The sequence below is a fragment of the Saccopteryx bilineata genome, chromosome 6 (assembly GCF_036850765.1).
Source record: "Saccopteryx bilineata isolate mSacBil1 chromosome 6, mSacBil1_pri_phased_curated, whole genome shotgun sequence".
Lineage (NCBI taxonomy): Eukaryota > Metazoa > Chordata > Mammalia > Chiroptera > Emballonuridae > Saccopteryx > Saccopteryx bilineata.
Window position 1 is genome coordinate 190,534,849 of NC_089495.1, and position 20,982 is coordinate 190,555,830.

Below are 20,982 nucleotides of genomic sequence, written 5' to 3' on the forward strand. Positions count from 1 at the left end.
GTATGTTCGCTAACTTCTCAGCAGGGCGTTGGGAGCGTCTGTGGGAGATGAGTAATAGTCATTGTAAATGCGCTGTTTTTAATTCTCATATTTCTTTTTTTATATAATTTTTAAAAAATGGATTTTTAGAGATGGAGGAAGGGAGAGAGGGGGAAGCATTTAATTCGTTGTTCTACTTAGTTATGCATTCACTGGTTGCTTCCTTTTTTTAAAAATTTTTAAATTTTTTAAATTCATGTTTTAGAGAGAGAGGGAAAGAGGAAGAGAGAGAGAGAGAGAGAGAGAGAGAAGGGGGGAGGAGCAGGAAGCATCCTCTCCCCTATGTGCCTTGACCAGGCAAGCCCAGGGCTTTGAACAGGAAACCTCAGTGTTCCAGGTTGAGGCTTTATCCACTGCGCCACCACAGGTCAGGCCATTGGTTGCTTCCTGGACGTGCCCTGACTGGGGCTTGAACCCTCAAGCTCTGTGTTTCAGGAGGCGCTCTAACCCACTGAGCTACCCACCCGTCAGGGCCTATTTCTCTTATTTCTTTGCTAGGAAGGCAGGGAGCTCTGTTGGAGTGCATCTGGATCTTCTTCTTCCTTGTTTTTTTTGCAGGAACAATCGTAGAAAACTGAGGCCAGTGGTTAAATTAAGGTTGGAAATCCTGTGTTTTGGGTCCTTTCCACAACTGAAGAGTTTTCTTGTTCTGTGCGTTAATCCCAGCTGCTGAGTGCTCCACTCTTCATCTGACTCGGGTCCCTGGCCCTCCTCCCTGTCCTGCCCCCTCCTCCCCCTCCCTTCCCCTTCTTCCCCTCCCCTCCCCTCCTCCCTGTCCTTCCTCCTCCTCCTCCCTGTCCTTCTTCCTCCTCCCCCTCCCCCTCCTCCCTGTCCTCTCCCCCTCCTCCCTGTCCTTCCTCCTCCTCCCCCTCCCCTTTCCTTCCTCCCCATCCTTCCCTGCCAGTTGTGATCTCCTAGATGGGGACACTTTATTCAGCGGTGCTGGAAAAAAAAACAGTAAATGTAGGAATATAAGTACCAGTATCTGCGTTCCGTTCTCTTCCTGCTGTTGTCCCTCCTCGTCATTCTTTTAGTTTTTATTAGTTTTTCTCATTCAGAACATACACACACTAAACACGGGCCCCACATACAGGTATGAACTGCCCTTTCTAAAAAGTTTTATTTATTGACTTTTTTTTTAGCGAGAGGAAGGAGGGGAGAGATGGAGAAACATAGATTTGTTGTTCTACTTACTTATGCACTCATTGGTTGAATCTTGTATGTGCCCTGACCAGGGATTGAACCCACAATCTTGGTGTATGGGGACGACACTCTAACCAGTTGAGTTACCTGGCCAGGGCTGAACTGCCCATTTTTCAATTGCCAAAGAGTGACACGAGGGCCGGGAAGTCCACATCTACGGTCAGGGCTGCGTGTGCGCTCAGTAGAGTGGGGGCGTCTGAGCGTCTCCCTTTGCTGATGCTGCAAAGCTGAGATTTGCCTTCCCCCCAATGCTAGCACGCTAGTGAGGGGCCCTTGTTGAGGAGACCCAGGTGACCTGTTGGCGGCCCCCTCCTGAGGTGGACCCCGGGCCAGCCGGCCGCCTGTCCTGAGGTCGGTGCCAGCGTGAGGGGCCTGCTGGGTGAGCCACAAACGGCTCCGGCTCTGCATAAACCGTGGATTAAAGGGGTTTTTGTTGAGGGAGAGCAGATGGACAGAGAGAGGCTGAGTTCACATTAACCCATCGTTAATCAGGACGCCCTTGCAAGACGGGAAAAATCTGAGCCTGATCACGTAAAAGTTTGAGTTAATTTAATTAACTTTTTTTTTTCTTATGAGACAAGCACCTTGTGCTTTAAAAAAATGAACAGAACACCCCCAGAAAGCATCGCTGTCACCCCTTTCAGTATCATCCTTCTGAGTTTGTCCTGCGTCCTGCTGACAAACACACACATACATATGCAATTATCACTTTGGTAAGATTAAAACACACCCTGTTTCAGCCAGATATTAAAGCAGAGTAGTGTAACTAGGTCTCGAAGATCAGAGCACCAGTGTGGGAGTTTGGGTCAGGCCACCAGCATAAATTTTAGTAATAAAACCAAAGACAACGTGTAAATTTATGTTTGGGAAAGTTGGGGCAAGGAAAAGTTCATTGGCGCAGAGGGGCGTGTTGAATTTACGGCCTTCTTTCCAGGAATGCCTTGATTAGCGCCCCAGAAAGAACCGGGTGTCTGTGCGCGGTTGCCCTGCTGCCCCCTAGTGGCTCAAGGAGAATTGTTCAGGCAGGAAAAGAATTCTGCACATAGAAATCGCTCTTTGCCCACTTGTAATGATCTGTTTGGTTCAGTGGATTGTTCTTTATTTCCTCTGTAAATATACTGACCAAAGCCCGAGACACAATGAACACTTGAGCCTAGTGGGTGTCTAGCAGGTCAGGGCTCAGGTCGTTGGACTGAATTTTAGCATTGTGTTTTATGAAAATGAGGCATTATTGGAATGCTCATTTCGTAGGGTGAGATACTCATTCTAGGAGGAGAGGTACTAAGGGTTGGTCCCGCCCACCACCAGCTGCTGCGTGCTTTGTAGAAGTCACTAGTGTTTATAGACAGTTCTTTCGGTGCCAGTTCTACTTATTATGACAAAATTTAGTTAAATACAAAAATTAGTGAAAATCCAAACCCAATGGAACCTATGAAAGCTGTTTCAATAGAAATCATTGGAATGCTTCGAAAAGTCTTAGTGGTGCTGAATTACAAAAAGGACATGGCATTAAGTTAGGTGAGAAGTGTGAAATATTGTGGGAAAGTGTAAAAAAATCTAGAGTTGTGCACTCAGATTCTTTTGTTAGTTTCTTAACGTGTTTTTTTAACGTTTGAAGAAACAGAAGCTGGAAATCTTCATCGGTGATGTTGGGTATTTGTTGATGAACGATTGAGTCATTATTGCTGTTTCTTTAATTTCTCTTAGCTGGACATTTGTGAGTTAAGTGGGCTTAAAAAATAAAATAAATAAAATAAAATAAAATACAGATGCATCAAAGGCCATTAGCTTTTGACAGGGAGACAGCGCTTCGAAGAGTTGCAGACATTGTCTCTTGGCCTGTAAAACCTAAACTGTTATTGTCTTAGCCCTTTATAGCCTAAGTTTGTCGGCTCCTGCCTGAGGTTGAGCGTTTTTAGGATTAGGGGACCTACTTTCATCTTTGAATTCCTAGGATACAGCCCTCAATAAATGTTTTTCGATTTGAATTGAACTTACTGTTTTATTTTGTTTTTAGCGAGAGAGAGAAACGGACAGATAGGCAGACAGACAGGAAGGGAGATGAGAAGCGTCAACTCATAGTTGCGGCACCTCTGTTGTTCATTGATTGCTTTCCCGTATGTGCCTTGAACGGGCAGCTACAGCAGAGCCCTTGCTCAAGCCAGCGACCATGTCTGTGATCCAATGCTCAAGCTGGTTTAGCCCATGCTCAAGCCAGCGACCTCGAGATTTAAAACCTGGGGGTCTTCTGTGTCCCAGGCCGATACTCTATTCACTGGGCCACCGCCGGGTCAGGCTGAATTTACTGGTTTTTATTCCTTCTTCTGGAGTCAGCTGTGGATTTGAATCCTGGCACTGACCTGTAGTAACGGTGAGGCTGAGATAGGGCATCTGTCAGCCTGTTCTCCTCACCTGAAGATGAGATAATCATACCTTCTTCCGATGGCCATCCTGAGGCGTGAACGGTGCTTAGCACAGAATTAGTGTTTAGTGTTAGCTGTTACTTTTTGTCCAGATAAACATCCAGCAAAAATAATCTGATCATAATCATATAAAGCAAACTATAATATATAGCAGTTGCAAATTAAAACAAAACCAAAAACCAATGGTATTCAAAGTTAAGAGTTGCTCTTCCGTCCATGGTTCTAACTCTTAGTTTTCTTCCCCATTTGTTTTTTGTTTGTTTGTTTGTTTTGTTTTTCTGAGGCTGAATGAATCTGTTAAGGAGTGGTCTTAGATAGGTTTCTAAGGCACAGTTAAGACAGGAGATCTCAGGTGAGGGGTGCGAGCGCTCCGCAGGCCTCTGTCCAGGGGGTTTGTTTCTGGAGCCAGCTCTGCCGCAGGGGCACCTTTTCTCGGAGGGACTGGAGGTGGGCGTGGGGGCACGTACTTCCGGTGGATCGCCTTGACTGCGCAGGTGGCGGACACTCGCTTATAAAGACATGAGGAATCGGAGTGAATTCAGACCCGATGTCTCTTGGACCTGTTTCTTGGCAGGCACTGTGAAGGTGAAGAGCGCCAACATCCAAGTTGGAGACCTTATCATTGTTGAAAAGGTGAGTGGGGTCTCACTGCTGTGTGTATGTAAACGGGAAGTCCCTGCCACCCCTTCGGGGACCCTAAGCTGTGATTTGTGGGTCTGATACACTAATTGGATGCATGCTGTTTGCAGTTCTATTCAGCCACTCTGCCCAGGGAGAAAAATCTCTTTCCCATGAGACACATATACACAAAATATTTTTTCAAGTTGCCGCCCGCTGATTAGCCAGAAATCCTGCTGACAAACACACGTTTTGATTTCCTGTTTGATGTGTTTGTTGTTGTTTTGTTTTGGTTTTGAACTTACCATGAAGGCTTTCCTAGAAGTCTGTTAACTACATAAACATGTAAAAATGTTTGTCACTGACCTTTTGTGCGATTTTAGCTTGCTTCTTTTGACTTAAACTTCGTGATTTCCCATCACTTTGTGAAGAGTGGGGGTTAACGTGAGAACAGTAAAAAGGCCCAAAATGCATTTTTTACAAACAGCACTGCACATTTCTTCGTGACTTCCGCAAACTCATCTCTTTTGACCGTGCTCATTTGGAAAGTATTGGATTTTGGGGGGTGGTCCTGGAAAGCCTTGGAATAATATTTGATCAGAAAAGGGTTGGTTTCTGTAGGAAGTGAACTATGCTCTCTTAAAAGGATTAACTCCAAGAACTCAAAGTTGATTTGTGGAAAAGTGAAGCTCTCATGGGTGGCAGCGCAGAAGAACCGCACACCCGTTGTGTTTTTCCATAGTTCTCTCTGCTCGTAATTAAATGAGGGCTGCTGTTGGCCTGTCTCTCTCTCGCTCTCTCTCTCTCTCATTTTTGAGAATAGCTTTTGTTGCTTCTCCTGACTTGACTTCCTTATTAAAATCCCCCTGGAAGCCAAACGTCCAGCCGGAAAATTGGTAGAAGCAGAAAGCGTGAGCAGAGAGTGTGCGTGTGTTTTTAGTTTCAACAGACAGCCTGGACCGAAGCCAGCTAGGGCTGCAGGCGTGAGGCCCCGGTCCCCTTGGCTGGGATTTCGGGAAGTAATGGTTGGATTGGCCAGAAAACTAGACGATCTCTTTCCGACACAAGATTTCAGTAGGGGATTAGAAAAGTAACGGCAGCGTGTAAGATTTTTCAGATTGGAAACAGAATAAATCCCCAAACTTAAAAGAGGCGGTGGGTCTCAGTGGTTCCCTCCCCACCAAGGGGCGCGCGGGGGGGGGGGGGGGGGTGGCCGGCCAGGAGACGGAAACCCCACACTGGGGTCTTCACAGTAAGTCTTTCTTTTCATAACACAGAACCAGCGGGTGCCTGCTGACATGATCTTCCTGAGGACATCAGAAAAAAACGGTAAACATCTGGGATCAATTTTGAAAATAACCATTAACCTTTCAGTGGTAATTTGGCAAAATAATCATTTGAAAATGTAACAGAAGTTGATGATCATCTTGGAGCCATGGAGGCGAATCCAAACAGCTCTTTTAATAGAGCAGTCTTGGGGCAAAAAAAAAAAAAAAAAAAAAAGGTTTTGGTACACCCAGGTCAATAGATTTTTGATCATTACAGAGGTACAGTTAGTTGGATCCCAGCTGGGTCCCAGCTGGTGAAGTCACACACCAGCTGGGGTGATGCTTTTTCTTCTCTAGAGGAGGACGTGTGTGTGACAAATAAAAGCACGTAGAAACTCGCCAGGAGCTGTGGCAGGAGAGAAATGGGGGAGAGAGGGAGGTGGCCCTGTGGGCCTTTGAGTCGTGAGTGGCAGGGCCCATCCGTTTGTTTATTGTTACAGCCCGTTGGGGCTCAAGTGCTGCCTGGTCTCTCCTAGAGCCTCCTCGCTGCAGGCTGCCCCCCCCCCCGCGTGGTCGCCCCCGCATCGGTGGGCTCACATCTCCTTTCTTTTTCTTTTTCGTTATTTAAGCTGCTCTGAGGAAACAAGGCTGGTTTTCTCTCGCCTATCAGCCCCAATCAGAGATCTTTGAACCCTGAAAAATTCGCATCTATATTCCTTTGAGGTTACTGCGGCCTATTTCATTACAAATGGAATAAAGTGCGGGTGAAATGTTATCCTAATAATATATGAAGTAATGCAGAGAGAGGGGGCAGGGTGGAAGGCGCTGGATGAAAGTGGCTTTCTTTGGAAAACTGCAGCTTTGTCTCCAGGTTGGTCCTGGTGTCCTGGTCCCCGAGAATGGAGTGCGGTGGGGGAGGGTCCCCAGAGTGTGCTCCCTTTCTTAAACTGTGCCCCCCCCCAAAAAAAAAACCCCCCGAAAAGGATTAGAAGTGTTCTTCCTGTAGCATTCTCGGAAGTCTTACCTGCTGCACCAGGGAGTTCAGTCCATTCTCTGCCTGATGAAATGGACAGCTGGCTGGGGGCCCAGACTTGTATGTCAGACGCCAATGTGTGTCCAGACAACGTGTAAGCTGGTATTGACAGCTAACTTACGTAGTACTCGCCAGTTTGCATGGATCAGCTATTTGGTTTTTCACAGTATGAGGTTGGTACTGTTGTAATCTCCATTTTTACACTCAAAGAGACTGAGGCTTAGAGAGGGTGTGTAATTAGTAAGTGCTGGAGTCCGACCTGAAGCCAGGAGGTCTGGTTCCCGAGAGCGCGCTCATGACCCCTGCACAGAACAGACTTGAGTGCTGGTTGTCCCATGCCCGTGACTGTGCTGAGGGCTCTGTCACCCACTGAATCCTAACAGCAAGCTTGTGAGGTTTGCTTTTCTCCCCATTTTACAGACGGGATACACTGAGGGGTTAGCAAGGTCAAGAAGCTAGGCACGGCTCCTACTGTGAGTGAGTGGGGGAGTGAGGGTTTGAACCAGAGCTTTCTGACTTGAAAGCTTATGGAGGAAATGGGAAATTGGGTATTTACTTTCCATTTTGGTGGTTGGCCATTCGTTGGCTGTTTTTACAAGGACGAGAGCAGGGGCTGCCCAGAGATGCCAAGGGAAGGCTCCTTGAACTACCCGGTGGATAGACAGCACCCAACTTCCTTCCGCAGGGTCCTGCTTCCTGCGGACAGACCAGCTGGACGGGGAGACGGACTGGAAGCTGCGGCTGCCCGTGGCCTGCACGCAGAGGCTCCCCACGGCCGCTGTGAGTAGCTTTCCCTGCAGAGGCACAAACGGGCAACCGTCAGGGCAGGGCCGTCAAACTCAGATGCCCGCTAGGGCCAGACATGGGATTCCGCGGTGAACTGGGGCAAGGAGGGCTTTGGGGTCCCGGGGAGCCTGGCGCACTGGTTGGTTTCGGGTACTGCGGTGGCGTGACATGTAGACGTGGCGTGCAGGACAGAGCTCTTCCAGCGGAAGCTCAGAGTCTTAAACGCCGACAAGGTACCCAGCATACAAGTCAAAGGTAAGCCAGGGCTTGCATGCCTCTGCTCAAAACCTCCGAAGGCTTTGCGCGTCCTGGAAATCAATCCCACAGGCCTTGCTGTCATCCTGAAGCCCCGTGTGGTCTCCCCGCTGAGGCCCTGACCTCTGCTTTTGGCCTCTCCTCTCTCCACAGGCTGCAGACACACGGACCTCTCCGTCAGGCGTGCTTTTGCCTCCCAGTGTCTGTCCTGGCTGTGTCCTCCTCTGGGAACTGTCATACTCTCTTTAAGAGACAGTCTAGAGTCTAGAGTAGAGAGGATGCTACCTGCCACCTGTTCTGCAGCCGAGACTTGCGTTTCTCTGTGTGTGTGTGTTGGGTGCATCATCCCAGTTTAGTAAACACTCCTTGCCCCTTTTCGGGTTCAGTTCCTCTCTGCTATCAGGGAACTCTCAGCCTTTGTGGCCAAACGAGTCTGAGTGGGCAGCAGCATTTGGACAAAGTTGTAGATTAAAAGATTGCATAAAGGCCCTGGCCGGTTGGCTCGGTGGTAGCGTGTTGGCCTGGTATGTGGAAGTCCTGGGTTTGATTCCCAGCAGGGCACACAGGAGAAGCACCCATCTGCTTCTCCACCCCTCCCCCTCTCCTTCCTCTCTGTCTCTCTCTTCCCCTCCTGCAGCTAAGGCTCCATTGGAGCAAAGTTGGCCCGGGCGCTGAGGATGGCTGCATGGCCTCTGCCTCAGGCTCTAGAATGGCTCTGGTTGCAACAGAGCAACACTCCAGATGGGCAGAGCATCGCCCCCTGGTGGGCATGCCGGGTGGATCCCAGTCTGTCTGGCGCATGCGGGAGTCTGACTGCCTCCCCGCTTCTAACTTCGGGAAAAAAAAATTACATGAAAAGATTTCTTGAGTAATATGTGGAAATATTCTTGTTTTTTTATTTTTTATTTATTTTATTTTATTTATTTTTTCCTGAAGTTGGAAACAGGGAGGCAGTCAGACTCCCGCATGTGCCTGACTGGGATCCACCCGGCATGCCCACCAGGGGGCGATGCTCTGCCCATCTGGGGCATTGCTCTGTTTCAACCAGAGCCATTCTAGTGCCTGAGGCAGAGACCATGGAGCCATCCTCAGCACCTGGGCCAACTTTGCTCCAGTGGAGCCTTGGCTGTGAGAGGGGAAGAGAGAGACAGAGAGGAAGGAGAGGGGGAGGGGTGGAGAAGCAGATAGGCGCTTCTCCTGTGTGCCCTGGCTGGGAATCAAACCTGGGACTCCTGCACACCAGGCCGACGCTCTACCACTGAGCCAACCGGCCAAGGCTTCTTATTTTTAAAAAAATCAGGTTGTATGAAAACTCTGGGAGACCTGCTCATGGCCTGTGCCCCAGACCTTGCCTTCTCCCCCCAGGGTCCATGTAGAGTCAGTGGCGATCTGTCTGGGTCGTTTCTGGCAGACTGTCTTACTGGCAGACAGCCGTGAAGGTGCTGAGGGGCGTGGCTGTCCCTGGATGGGATCATCCGCTGTTGATTATTCTGCAGCTTTCCCACGCTTCACTTTGAGTGCGTCTCTGCACCTTTACTCATGGGCACATAGAGGCCACAGTGCGAACACACCTGCATATGGGGACCCCTGGGTAGTTAGCAGAAAGCTCCGGCCGTGCCTGAGGGGTGGCCGGTGGCCTCCACTCCAGACCCTTGTTGCTAAGGGGTCTTGGAGCCCAAACTTGCCTGACCACCTGATTGGCTTTCTTTTCCAATTTAAAAAATTGTGGTAAAATACATATAATACAAAAATTTACCATATTTTTAGGCAGACAGCTTGGTGATGGTAATAAGCACATTTCCATTGGAGGGCGACCATCACCACCATCCATCTCTGGAAACTGCAACTCAGACCCCACGGAGTCCTCCCGTCCCCCCCTCCCCCACCCTCAGCCCCTGGCCCCCACCATTCCTCTTCTTGTCTCTATAAATCTGACTCCTCTAGGTAGCTCATGTGAGTGGAATCATACGGTATTTGTTTCTTTGTGTTTCTTTGTGACTGTGTTTCTTGTGACCGAAGTCATTAATGTGACTTCGGTCAGCATTAATGTCTTCAAGGTTTATCTACATTTAGCAGCGGTCAGAATGTCCTTCCTATTTAAGGCTGAGTAATATCCCATTGTGTGGGTGGACCACATGTGTCTCCAGTCACCCGTCAGTGGACACTTGGGATTGCTTCCACCTTTTGGCTGTTGTGAATAAGGCTGCTGTGAAGATGAGTGAATACGTGAATATGTGTGAATACAAATGGAATTGCTATGTTTAATTTTGGGAGGCACTTCCGTACTGACTTTATCCTAACTCCAAGGTGTTACCTCTGTCACACAGGACCTTCTTCAGATTCGATCGTACATCTATGCAGAAGAGCCAAATATCGACATCCACAATTTCGTGGGAACGTTTACCAGAGTAAGTGAGCTTAGCTTAGCGTGTGTTCATGATGAAGGCCGGCAGAGAGGCATCCGTAGGTCTTTATGCCTGGGGTGGGGGTGGGGTGGGATTCCCTTAGGAAGGCATGGGAAGCAGACCCGTTGTTTCTCAGTAGGATCCACACAACTGGGATTGTCTTCAGCCTCTGCGCAGCTTGAATTACCTGACAACTTAGAGCCACATGTTGTTAGAATTTATGCTAATGCTGATGTTTGGTAGTTACCTTATCTTCTTCAGATGGGGCCCACATTATTACTATTATTATTACTATTATTATTATTATTAATTTATTTAAAAAATTTTATTTGTTGATTTTTTTTTTTTTTTTGTATTTTTCTGAAGCTGGAAACAGGGAGGCAGTCAGACAGACTCCTGCATGTGCCCGACCGGGATCCATCTGGCATGCCCACCAGGGGGCGATGCTCTGCCCATCTGGGGCATCGCTCTGTTGCGACCAGAGCCACTCTAGCGCCTGAGGCAGAGGCCATGGAGCCATCCCCAGCGTCCAGGCCATCTTTGCTCCAATGGAGCCATGGCTGCGGGAGGGGAAGAGAGAGAGAGAGGAAGGAGAGGGGGAGAGGTGGAGAAGCAGATGGGCGCTTCTCCTGTGTGCCCTGGTCGGGAATCGAACCTGGAACTCCTGCACGCCAGGCCGACGCTCTACCACTGAGCCAACTGGGCAGGGCCTTATTTGTTGATTTTAAGGAGAGGAGAGAGAGAAGCATCAACTTGTTCCACTTACTTCCATTTATAGTAGTTCCATTTGTAGCAGTTGTGCATTCATTGGTTGCTTCTAGTATGTGCCCTGAGCGAGAATTGAACCCCATAACCTTGACCAGTTGGAACAACCGCTCTAACTGACTGAGCTACCAGGCCATGGTCCAGTGTTATGCTTTTTAAGCCACTTCTCAACCATTCAGAACCTGAATGAAATTTGGATCTAAGTTACTTTAGGAACCTGGGACGAGGGGTTTATAGAAGCCCAAGTAAATTGTTCGCGTTGTCTTCCTGTAAGCCGCAAGACTGCTCCTGTTTGATCTGCTTCTGCGTTTTAGTTCTAACCTTAGAAAACACGTCTTCCGTATTACAGGCTTGTCCTTCTTAAATCACGAGCCAGCTTTTAAAGTATTTCCACGGGGGTGGAAACCCCAGGACAGTAGTTGATGAGCTTGGCCCCTCTCGCGTGGCTGAACTGTGGGCTTTCTGATCAGGTCTCATCGTTGTCTGTCTGTCTTGGGAAGAGCCACAGAGACAGCTTGTGTGTTCTTTCAAAACCGGGCCCAGCTGACGTGCGTCTCTTTGGTCCCTTGCAGGAGGACAGCGACCCTTCGATCAGCGAGAGCTTGAGCATCGAGAACGCGCTCTGGGCTGGCACCGTCATCGCGTCAGGTGAGGCGCCCTTTTTTTTTGAGGAATGTGTTAGCAATTTGAAAAGGAAAGAAAATCCTCTTGTGTAATTAGAATAATCATCCATCAGTTGGGAAAATTAGTCGTCGGTCAAATGGCGTTTTCCACTTGTTCCAGCACCTCCAGGGGATTCAACCGACGTCTAATTGCCCCTCGGATGCTTGGAGAGACGTCCAGGAGGGAAGGCGCTCTGGCCCGCGGACTTTTCTGCAGCGTCCCGTCCGTCCGGGAATAGCCCTTAATTGCCACTGCAGATTGACGTTCTAATGTGTACCAGAGACTGGGTCAGCCTGGGCATGCCGGGTGGCAGTCATGACTCTGAGGGCTGCTGGGCGGGTCCTGCTGGTTCAGGGGCTCCGTGGACAGGGGAAGGCCATAGGCCTGAGCGGGAGCCGCGAGACTGGAAACACACCAGGGTGACATGGGAATCGATGCCTTTCAGTTCTGAGCACTGGGGCGAAACTGAGTAGAACGGGTCTGTCGTGCAGCAGCATGACAAGCGCTTCAGGTGCGTCACACATTCAACTCAGCCCTCCTAAAGGTACCACGTGGGTAGGTGTTAGTATTGTCTCCGTTCTGTGGTTGAGGAAGCCGAGGCTCAGTGAGGTTAAGTAACTTGCCCACGATCACACAGCAGGTGAGCTGGAACTTGAACCAGGCACTTTGCTCCAGAAGCAGAACTCACTGTGCCGCTAAGGGTATTTAGTACATAATAACATACACTGGCCTGCCCTGTGGTGGCGCAGTGGATAAAGCATTGACCTGGAAATGCTGAGGTTACTGGTTTGAAACCCTGGACTTGCCTGGTCAAGGCACATGTGGGAGTTGATGCTTCCTTCTCCTCCTTCCCCCCTCTCTCTCGCTCACTCTCTCCTTTCTCTCAAATGAATAAAATCTTAAAAAAAAAAAAAGAATTCTAATTAAAAAAAAAGAAAGATAGTAATAGCATACTGTGTCAACATATAATTTCACTGCTGACAACTTTCTATTTTTACTGTTGGAGGAATTCAACTTGTTTTCTCTCTTCAAGAGTGGTGTCTACCACCTCTCAACCCGTTTTCCTCTGCTGGATGGTTCTTTTGTGGCTCTTAGTACCACAGACACTCAATCTGATACTTTATGACAAGGGAAGAGAATCTCCAGCACGAGTGAGAGCCCAGGCCGCGGTGTCACCCCCACAGACACACTACATGGTGCGGATGAGCAGGCCACTGGTGTCACCCCCCCAGACACACTACATGGTGCGGATGAGCAGGCCACTGGTGTCACCCCCACAGACACACTACGTGGTGCGGATGAGCAGGCCACTGGTGTCACCCCCACAGACACACTACGTGGTGCGGATGAGCAGGCCACTGGTGTCACCCCACAGACACACTACGTGGTGCGGATGAGCAGGCCACGGTGTCACCCCCACAGACACACTACGTGGTGCGGATGAGCAGGCCACTGGTGTCACCCCACAGACACACTACATGGTGTGGATGAGCAGGCCATGGTGTCACCCCCACAGACACACTACATGGTGCGGATGAGCAGTCCACGGTGTCACCCCCACAGACACACTACATCAGGGGTCCCCAAACTACGGCCCGCGGGCCACATGCGGCCCCCTGAGGCCATTTATCTGGCCCCCCGCTGCACTTCTGGAAGGGGCACCTCTTTCATTGGTGGTCAGTGAGAGGAGCATAGTTCCCATTGAAATATTGGTCAGTTTGTTGATTTAAATTTACTTGTTCTTTATTTTAAATATTGTATTCCCGTTTTGTTTTTTTACTTTAAAATAAGATATGTGCAGTGTGCATAGGAATTTGTTCATAGTTTTTTTTATAGTCCGGCCCTCCAATGGTCTGAGGGACAGTGAACTGGCCCCCTGTGTAAAAAGTTTGGGGACCCCTGCACTACATGGTGCGGATGAGCAGGCCACGGTGTCACCCCCACAGACACACTACATGGTGCAGATGAGCAGGCTGCGGTGTCACCCCACAGACACACTACATGGTGCAGATGAGCAGGCCACTGGTGTCACCCCCACAGACACACTACATGGTGCGGATGAGCAGGCCACTGGTGTCACCCCCACAGACACACTACGTGGTGCGGATGAGCAGGCCACGGTGTCACCCCCACAGACGCACTACATGGTGCGGATGAGCAGGTCACGGTGTCACCCCCACAGACACACTACATGGTGCGGATGAGCAGGCCACTGGTGTCACCCCCCACAGACACGCTACATGGTGCGGATGAGTAGGCCACTGGTGTCACCCCACAGACACACTACATGGTGCGGATGGGATGAGCAGGCCACGGTGTCACCCCCACAGACACACTACATGAAGCGATGAGCAGAGATAGCTTTCCCTTCAGCTCTTGCTGTGTCCTTTTCCTGCCCGCCTGTATTGGTGGCATAATCTGGGGTGCCCCCCAGCCCCCTGATAAAGGAGTGAAGAATTGGTCCGGAGGATTCTGCACAGCCATGCCTGCCACCCCGTGGCTTCTCACAGCCTTGCTTTGTTTCGCCCGGCACCTGTTCTGATCGTATTACTACCCCAGTAATAAGTACCTGTGCATATGTCTGTTTGGTTTTCGTTCTGGCTGATGGTCTCCTCTCCTTCCTTCCTGTTTCCTTTCTCTCTCTGAACAAACTTTGACTGAGCATCTCTATCTGATAGTGTCAAGCACCATTGCTGCATGGTGCGCCAGGAAATTCTGGTCTCCACTCTCCTGGGACTTAGAGTTTACTCCAAGTTTAATGTAAGTTACAGAGGAGAGGGGAGCAGACAGGAGAGAGTTGTGTGAATTTCCCCTGAAACCAGCAGAAAGGCAAATGATTTAGGTGAAGCTGCAGCGAATTCTGAGGTGGAGGGCGTGAGGTTGAAACGGCTTGTTGTCAGCCTCAAAACCCCAGAGATTAGCAATCATTTTATTTATCAGGCACTTTCTATTTACAAAGTGCTTTGCTGCCATTCCCTTGTTTCAGTCTCGTGGCATTAAATGAGGACATGTAATGGAATGCAGAATGGAGGCTCAGAGAGGTTAAGCAACTTGCCTAAGGTCACACAGCCTGGGAGCAGTCATCTCAGAGGAAAGTAGAAAACGGATTGGGATCTTAAAGATGGGGGAAAGATTCTGAAACTGTGGGAAATGGATTGTAGAGTTATAACATGCATCTCCCCACTGTTTGAATTAATCTCTTTGTGCTCGGAGACGTGGGAACAGAGAGAGAGCAGGGCTCCCGTGATCTGGTGGCCTTGCCTGCCTTCCCCTTCAGCAGGTGTCGGTTTGGGAGTGAGTCAGAGGAGCTGGGCATTTAGCATCTCCATAGCTGGCCTCAGTTTCCCCGGCTTCTCAACACCGTCTGAGTACAAACATGGAGTTCAACGAAAGCCTTTTCCTTCTGGTGCTCAAGTCCTGAAGCGGCCATCAAGAATAATGTTACTTCTGTAACATTTTGCTGCTGTGTTCCCTTTAGAATCTAACTCCTGTGCCTTGGACACTTTGCTCTGAATAGTTGGAAGTGTAAAAAATAATCAAGCTTGCCAGGGTAGGTGGTGGGGGTCCAGCAGCAATCTGTAGAGAATGCAGTCGCCATGGTAACCCAAACAGTGCAACTCGGCTGAGGAGTCATGGGCAGTGATAAGGAAGGGGTGGGGGAGGCTTGGCAGAGAAGGTGGCCTGGACGTGAGAGAGCCTAGGTGTTCCCGTCCAGTTCTTCTCGGACTCTCAGTGGTGAGGGACCAGTTTGTTGACCTCCCCTGGCCTTCCCCCCACCAAATCTGTAGCAGATAGATCAGTGCCCTGTTGTGCGTGACCAGCGTACGGGTCATGCTATGTGTAGCTTGCTACACGAGCTTGATAATGCCCGGCTGATCTGTCCCCTGCTCCATGGGGCTTGTCTTGTGACCCCACGCTTGGGCGTCACAGCAGTGTCTAATTGCCATAAACATATCTGAACGCCAGCTCTCCGGGGTTCAGCATTTTTCTTGCTGCAGATGGGGAACAAAGGGGTAAGAGTGAGGTCTGACCCCGGGACCACACTGTTGTGCAGACTTAGGAAGAATTAATTCCATGAAATGCTGACCACGACAGCCGGCTCCTTGGAGAACCCGGCGGGGGGCAGGCCGGCAGGACAGCGAGGAGTCCAGGGTCTGCAGGCTGCGGAGGGTGAGGGGGACGAGCACAGAGGAGAGCAATGAGGGACAGCAGAGTGACAGCATGGAAGGCGGGGGTCAGAGATCTGGGCTAGACAGGCTGGGGTCACATGAGGCACGTGGACCCAGTGTCACCAGACCTTCCTGTTTTCCAGGAGAATCCAGGAATCTCAGTCGTTTAAATAAAAGCTCTTGTTTTTAAAAGTTGTCAGCGAGTCCAGCACCTTTAAAGCACTGTGCAGGCCAAACCAGCGCACTTCTGCGGGCTGCTGGCGGGTCCTTCTCTCTAGGTGGTGAGACTGGGTTCAGCTCTCGTGGTGGCTGTTTTGGTCTTGAGTTCAGGGAGGTGTTGGAGGGAAGGCCATTCTCAGCGTTGAAAGGCACTGAGGTTGGCTGGTGCCAGTGGGGGACCCTTCCTTTGGGAGCCCTTGTTATTAACACAGGGTACAGAAGAGGTGGGAGGAAGCAGGAGAGAGTGAATTTCCTGCGAAACCTTTAACCCTGGGCATCAGGCATTGAGACCAAGAGTGGGCAAGTGAGCTCAGCCCAGGCCTGGCTCCCACTGAACCGCCATCTGCTGTGGCGGAGGGCTCTGGGCTCCTGGCCGGCCACCTGCCGCAGCCTCCCTGGGAGGGAGCCGCTAGGCTCTGCCTTACACCCGGGTGGGGCGGAGCTGGGTGGGGGCCTTCGCGCCTCCTCCTGGGGCTCTTTGTCCAGGAGGCACAGGCCCAGCACTTCATCTGGGGTCAGTCTGTTCCACCCAGACGGCGCTTGAGTCTCTGTTGCCGTATATTCCTCTGCAGTACATCTCGGAGGAGAGGTTAGGTGTTTGCTTTTTCCAGCAGAGTCCGCGTTGTTTACATTTCTGGGGTCTTCCCTGTGAGTTTGGCAGGAATGGGCCCTCCTCATGTTTCAAGTTTCAGCTCAGATGTCCTCAACTCAGGGACAGCCTTTCTGACACCCAGTGTCAGCTGCAGCCTCCTCCTCCTGCCTGGCCTCCTCTCCCCCTAGCCTCCTCCCCCCTTGACTTCCTCCTCCCTAGTCTCCTCTTCCTCCCTGGCCTCCTCTTTTTCTAGCATCCTCCCCCCCTGACCTCCTCCCCACCCAGCCTCCTCCTCCCTAGCCTCCTCTCCCCCAACCTCCTCCTGCCTGGCCTCCTCCACCCCCTAGCCTCCTCCTCCCTAGCCTCCTCCCCACCCAGCCTCCTCCTCCCTAGCCTCCTCCCCCCTGACCTCCTCCCCCCCGACCTCCTCCCCCCCGACCTCCTCCCACCTGGCCTCCTCCACCCCCTAGCCTCCTCCTCCCTAGCCTCCTCCCCACCCAGCCTCCTCCTCCCTAGCCTCCTCCCCCCCGACCTCCTCCCCCCCGACCTCCTCCCGCCTGGCCTCCTCCCCCCAGCCTCCTCCTCCCTAGCCTCCTCCCCCCTGACCTCCTCCCCCCCAGCCTCCTCCCCCCCAGCCTCCTCCCCCCTCTAGCCTCCCTGGCCTCTTCCCCCCTGGCCTCTTCCCTCCCTAGCCTCCTCCTCCCTAGCCTCCTCCCCCCCGGCCTCCCCCCCAGCCTTCTCCACCCTAGCCTCCTCCCCCCCGGCCTCCTCCCTCCCTAGCCTCCTACCCCCCAACCTCTTCTCTCCTGACTTCCTCCTCCATAGCCTCCTCCCCCCCTGGCCTCCCCCCCCCGACCTCCTCCCCCCTAGCCTCCTCCCCCCCTGGCCTCCTCCCCCCTGGCCTCCTCCCCCCTAGCCTCCTACCCCCCAACCTCCTCCCCCCTGACCTCCTCCTCCATAGCCTCCTCCCCCTCAGCCTCCCCCCACCTCCTCCCTAGCCCCCTACCCCCCAACCTCCTCTCTCCTGACCTCCTCTTCCATAGTCTCCTCCCCCTCTGGCCTCCCCCCCCGACCTCCTCCCCCCCGGCCTCCTCCCTCCCTAGCCTCCTACCCCCCAACCTCCTCCCCCCTGACCTCCTCTTCCATAGCCTCCTCCCCCCCTGGCCTCCTCCCCCCTAGCCTCCTCCCTCCCTAGCCTCCTCCCCCCTCTAGCCTCCCTAGCCTCCTCCCTCCCTGGCCTCCTCCCCTCCTAGTCTCCTACCCCCCTCTAGCCTCCCTGGGCTCCTCCCCCCTGGCCTCCTCCCTCCCAAGCCTCCTCCCCCCCTGGCCTCCTCTCTCCCTAGCCTCCTCCCCCCCTGGCCTCCTCCCTCCCTAGCCTCCTCCCCCCTCTAGCCTCCTCCCCACCTGGCCTCCTTCCCCCTGGCCTCCTCCTGCCTGGCCTCCTCCCCCCCTGGCGTCCTCCTGCCTGGCCTCCTCCCTCCCTGGCCTCCTCCCCCCCTGGCCTCCTCCCCCCTGGCCTTCTCCCTCCCTAGCCTCCTCCCCCCCCGCCTCCTCCCTCCCTTGCCTCCTCCCCCCTCTAGCCTCCTCCTCCCCTGGCCTCCTTCCCCCTGGCCTCCTCCTCTTCTGGTCTCCTCTTCCTCCTCAGCCTCTTCCTCCCCAGCCCTCCTCCTCCCCCTCGTCCTTGACTTTCTCCTTTCCCTTCTACCGGCCCCCTGCTCCCCTCCCCTCTTCCCTGGCCTCTTCTTCCCCCCCCCCCATCCTCCCCTTCTCCTAGGCCTCCTTTCCCCTCTCTTCCTCTGCTTGTTTCCATCACAGCACCCGGTGCTCCCGTGGTTACTGTGTTTCTTGTTTCCCTCCCTGATCATCTGTCTTTACCACTGTGTTGAGCATTTTCTTGGTACACACTAAAAAGAGAAACAAAGGTACATTTTTGATAGATATTATCAATTTCTCCCCAAAATAGGCTGTACCAGTTTACATTCCAGCCTACAGCATGTATGACAAGGTTCATTTCCCCACCTTTTGGCTGACACTGAATGTCAATCTGGAGTCTTTGCTACTCTGATAGGGATAGAAGTGGTTTGTTTGGCCTTTCTTTGGTGAGTCACTAGGCTGAGTCTGTTTTCTCATGTTAACTGACCATTTGTATTTCTCCTCTAAATTGTTTACTTTTAGAAGGAATGGTATACTTTCATTATTGCGCCAGGGGGTGAGTGGGTGGGGGGAGTTCTCAGAAAAGAATCGTCACCTGGACAGACACCCCCCAAACATGCTAGTTAGAGACCATCTGAACGGAATTAGACTCAGCAAGCATGTGCTGTAACGAGATGGGGATGCGCATAAGTTGCCATAATCATTTCTGAGGATAGTAACGGTCTGGGCTTAGCTAACTAGCCCCCTGTGGCTTTTGAACATTTGAAACGTGGCCAGTGAAAATGGGGAACTGTATCTGATTTCATTTTAATTGAGTTTAAATTTAAATTGTCTCACATGACCAGCAGCTGCCATACTGGTCAGTGCGACCACAGGTCATTGGTTGCTCCCAGTGTGAACACGTCGATACCCTCCCAGGGTGGGTGCTGGATTCAGAAGACGTTGTCCCAGGTGGTGCAGGCCCTTCTGTTTGTGAGCCTGCCTGGCCGTACTAACGTTCCTCGGCATCGTGTTTTTCTCGTTTCAGGGACTGTTGTGGGTGTCGTTCTGTACACGGGCAGAGAACTCCGGAGCGTCATGAATACCTCCAATCCTCGGAGTAAGGTGTGTACGCGGCCACGGGCGTGTCTCCTTGTCAGACGTTTTGACCTGATGTACTTTGGTGATTGGTGTTGGGGGTGAGGAGCTAGATTTAGAAACTGGAACAGCTAACAGTATCACCCCATTTATACAAACTTACTATCTTTTCATATGCATATATATACATATGTACACACAAACATATACACGTATGTATATGTGTATTTATATGTAGGTAGATATACACATGTGTAACAATACATTAGTAGGTATTTACATATATATGAATACGTAAAATTAAAAAAATACTTTATTTAAAAAATTTAATTATATTTTTTAAAATTAAAAAATATCTTATGACCAAAGGATTTTATTCCCGTTTTTAAATACATACTATTTTAAAAGCTTTTAAGTGAAAGCAGGCTTCTGTTTGCTTTGCGGTGTACTGTGTCCTTCACGTGCACCTCATCCAGCCTTGCACTAGCTGTGCGCACACATGCTTCCCGGGGCCCCATTCACAGGAGAAGCAGCCCGGAGACCAGCCACGCCCTGCCCGAGCGGGTGGGGGGGCAGGGGGAGCAGGGCCAGGCAAGGTCCAGAGCTCTGCTGACCGCCCGCAGGCTCCGATCTCCCGTCTGCCAAGGGGCTCCGTGACCACTCGTTCCACACTGACCCTCCCAGCCCCACGCGCCTCCGGTTTTTAAGTCAGAATGCTGCAGAATGATTTCCTCTTGTTAATTTCGTGAGCAAATGCCATGTTTCCCCACTCCAGTCATTTTCACTCACCATCACAACTATAAATGTCATTTATTTGACATCTTTGTCTCATCTTCAGCCGTATTCCTGTGAAGTTACAGATTTGCTGTGCTAGTTACATTTAAAAAAAAAATTGTAATGATTACAGTAATAATGTTCATTAATGCAGCACCTCAAAATCAAGTGGCACCAGAGGTGTGTTCCCTGAGCTTTCAGGCACACCCGGATTCGTGGGGCACGACGCAGGGAGGGTAGACCTGGTCACGTCACAGGGCGCTGGGTAGGACAGTCGAGACTGCGCAGCGCACAGCTCCACCGAGCGCAGAAGCCTGCTTATATGATTCCAAGTCTAAATCCTCCTAAGTCAATAAAGAACCCAGAAAGCAGAGTTCTTTGAGGTCCCTTGGTTGTCTGTAACGGACTTCATCAGCCCATGGCGCCCAGTGTTCTCAACCAGTCTCACCTGAGTGGCGGTGTCCACAGGCGGAGAACCGCTCTCCAGGTGGGCTGTGGGTTGGACCAGCTAATCCCAAGCTTCTCGTTGTGCCTGGTCCCCCAGATTGGCCTGTTTGACCTGGAAGTCAACTGCCTCACAAAGATCCTCTTTGGCGCTCTGGTGGTGGTGTCGCTGGTCATGGTGGCCCTGCAGCACTTCGCTGGTTGTTGGTACCTGCAGATAATCCGCTTCCTCCTCCTGTTTTCCAACATCATTCCCATCAGGTAAGCAGAGCACAAGCTTGTGTTTGGGCGCCATGACAGTTTTTAAAAAATTTTTTCCCATTGATTTGAGAGAGAGAGGGAGAAAGAGAAGCATCAACCTGTTCCACTTAGTTGTTCCATTTAGTTGTGCACTTACCGATTGCTTCTCACATGTGCCCTGACCGGGGTTTAACCTGTGACTTTGCTGTGCCGAGACGACACTCTGTCCACTGACCCACCCGCCAGGGCTGACAGTTTTTGTTTAATAGCTGGTCCCTTTTCTGAGTGATGACTGAGCGTGTGAGCCGTGTTTTGTGGCTGTAGCATTTGAAGGGCACATGCGTCCATAATCCATC

General features: G+C 51.3%; 1 protein-coding gene across 3 annotated transcripts in view; it reads left to right on the forward strand.

Moving 5' to 3' along the window:
* Positions 1–20,982, forward strand: part of ATP9A (ATPase phospholipid transporting 9A (putative)) — a 120,279-nt gene that overhangs the window by 46,865 nt on the left and 52,432 nt on the right. For all 3 annotated transcript variants that reach the window (XM_066237662.1, XM_066237663.1, XM_066237664.1), the window contains exons 5-11: positions 4,240–4,298; positions 5,561–5,612; positions 7,270–7,364; positions 9,953–10,033; positions 11,368–11,443; positions 19,119–19,195; positions 20,487–20,647. In XM_066237662.1, coding sequence (XP_066093759.1) covers positions 4,240–4,298; positions 5,561–5,612; positions 7,270–7,364; positions 9,953–10,033; positions 11,368–11,443; positions 19,119–19,195; positions 20,487–20,647 — 601 coding nt within the window. The remainder of the gene's footprint in view (positions 1–4,239; positions 4,299–5,560; positions 5,613–7,269; positions 7,365–9,952; positions 10,034–11,367; positions 11,444–19,118; positions 19,196–20,486; positions 20,648–20,982) is intronic.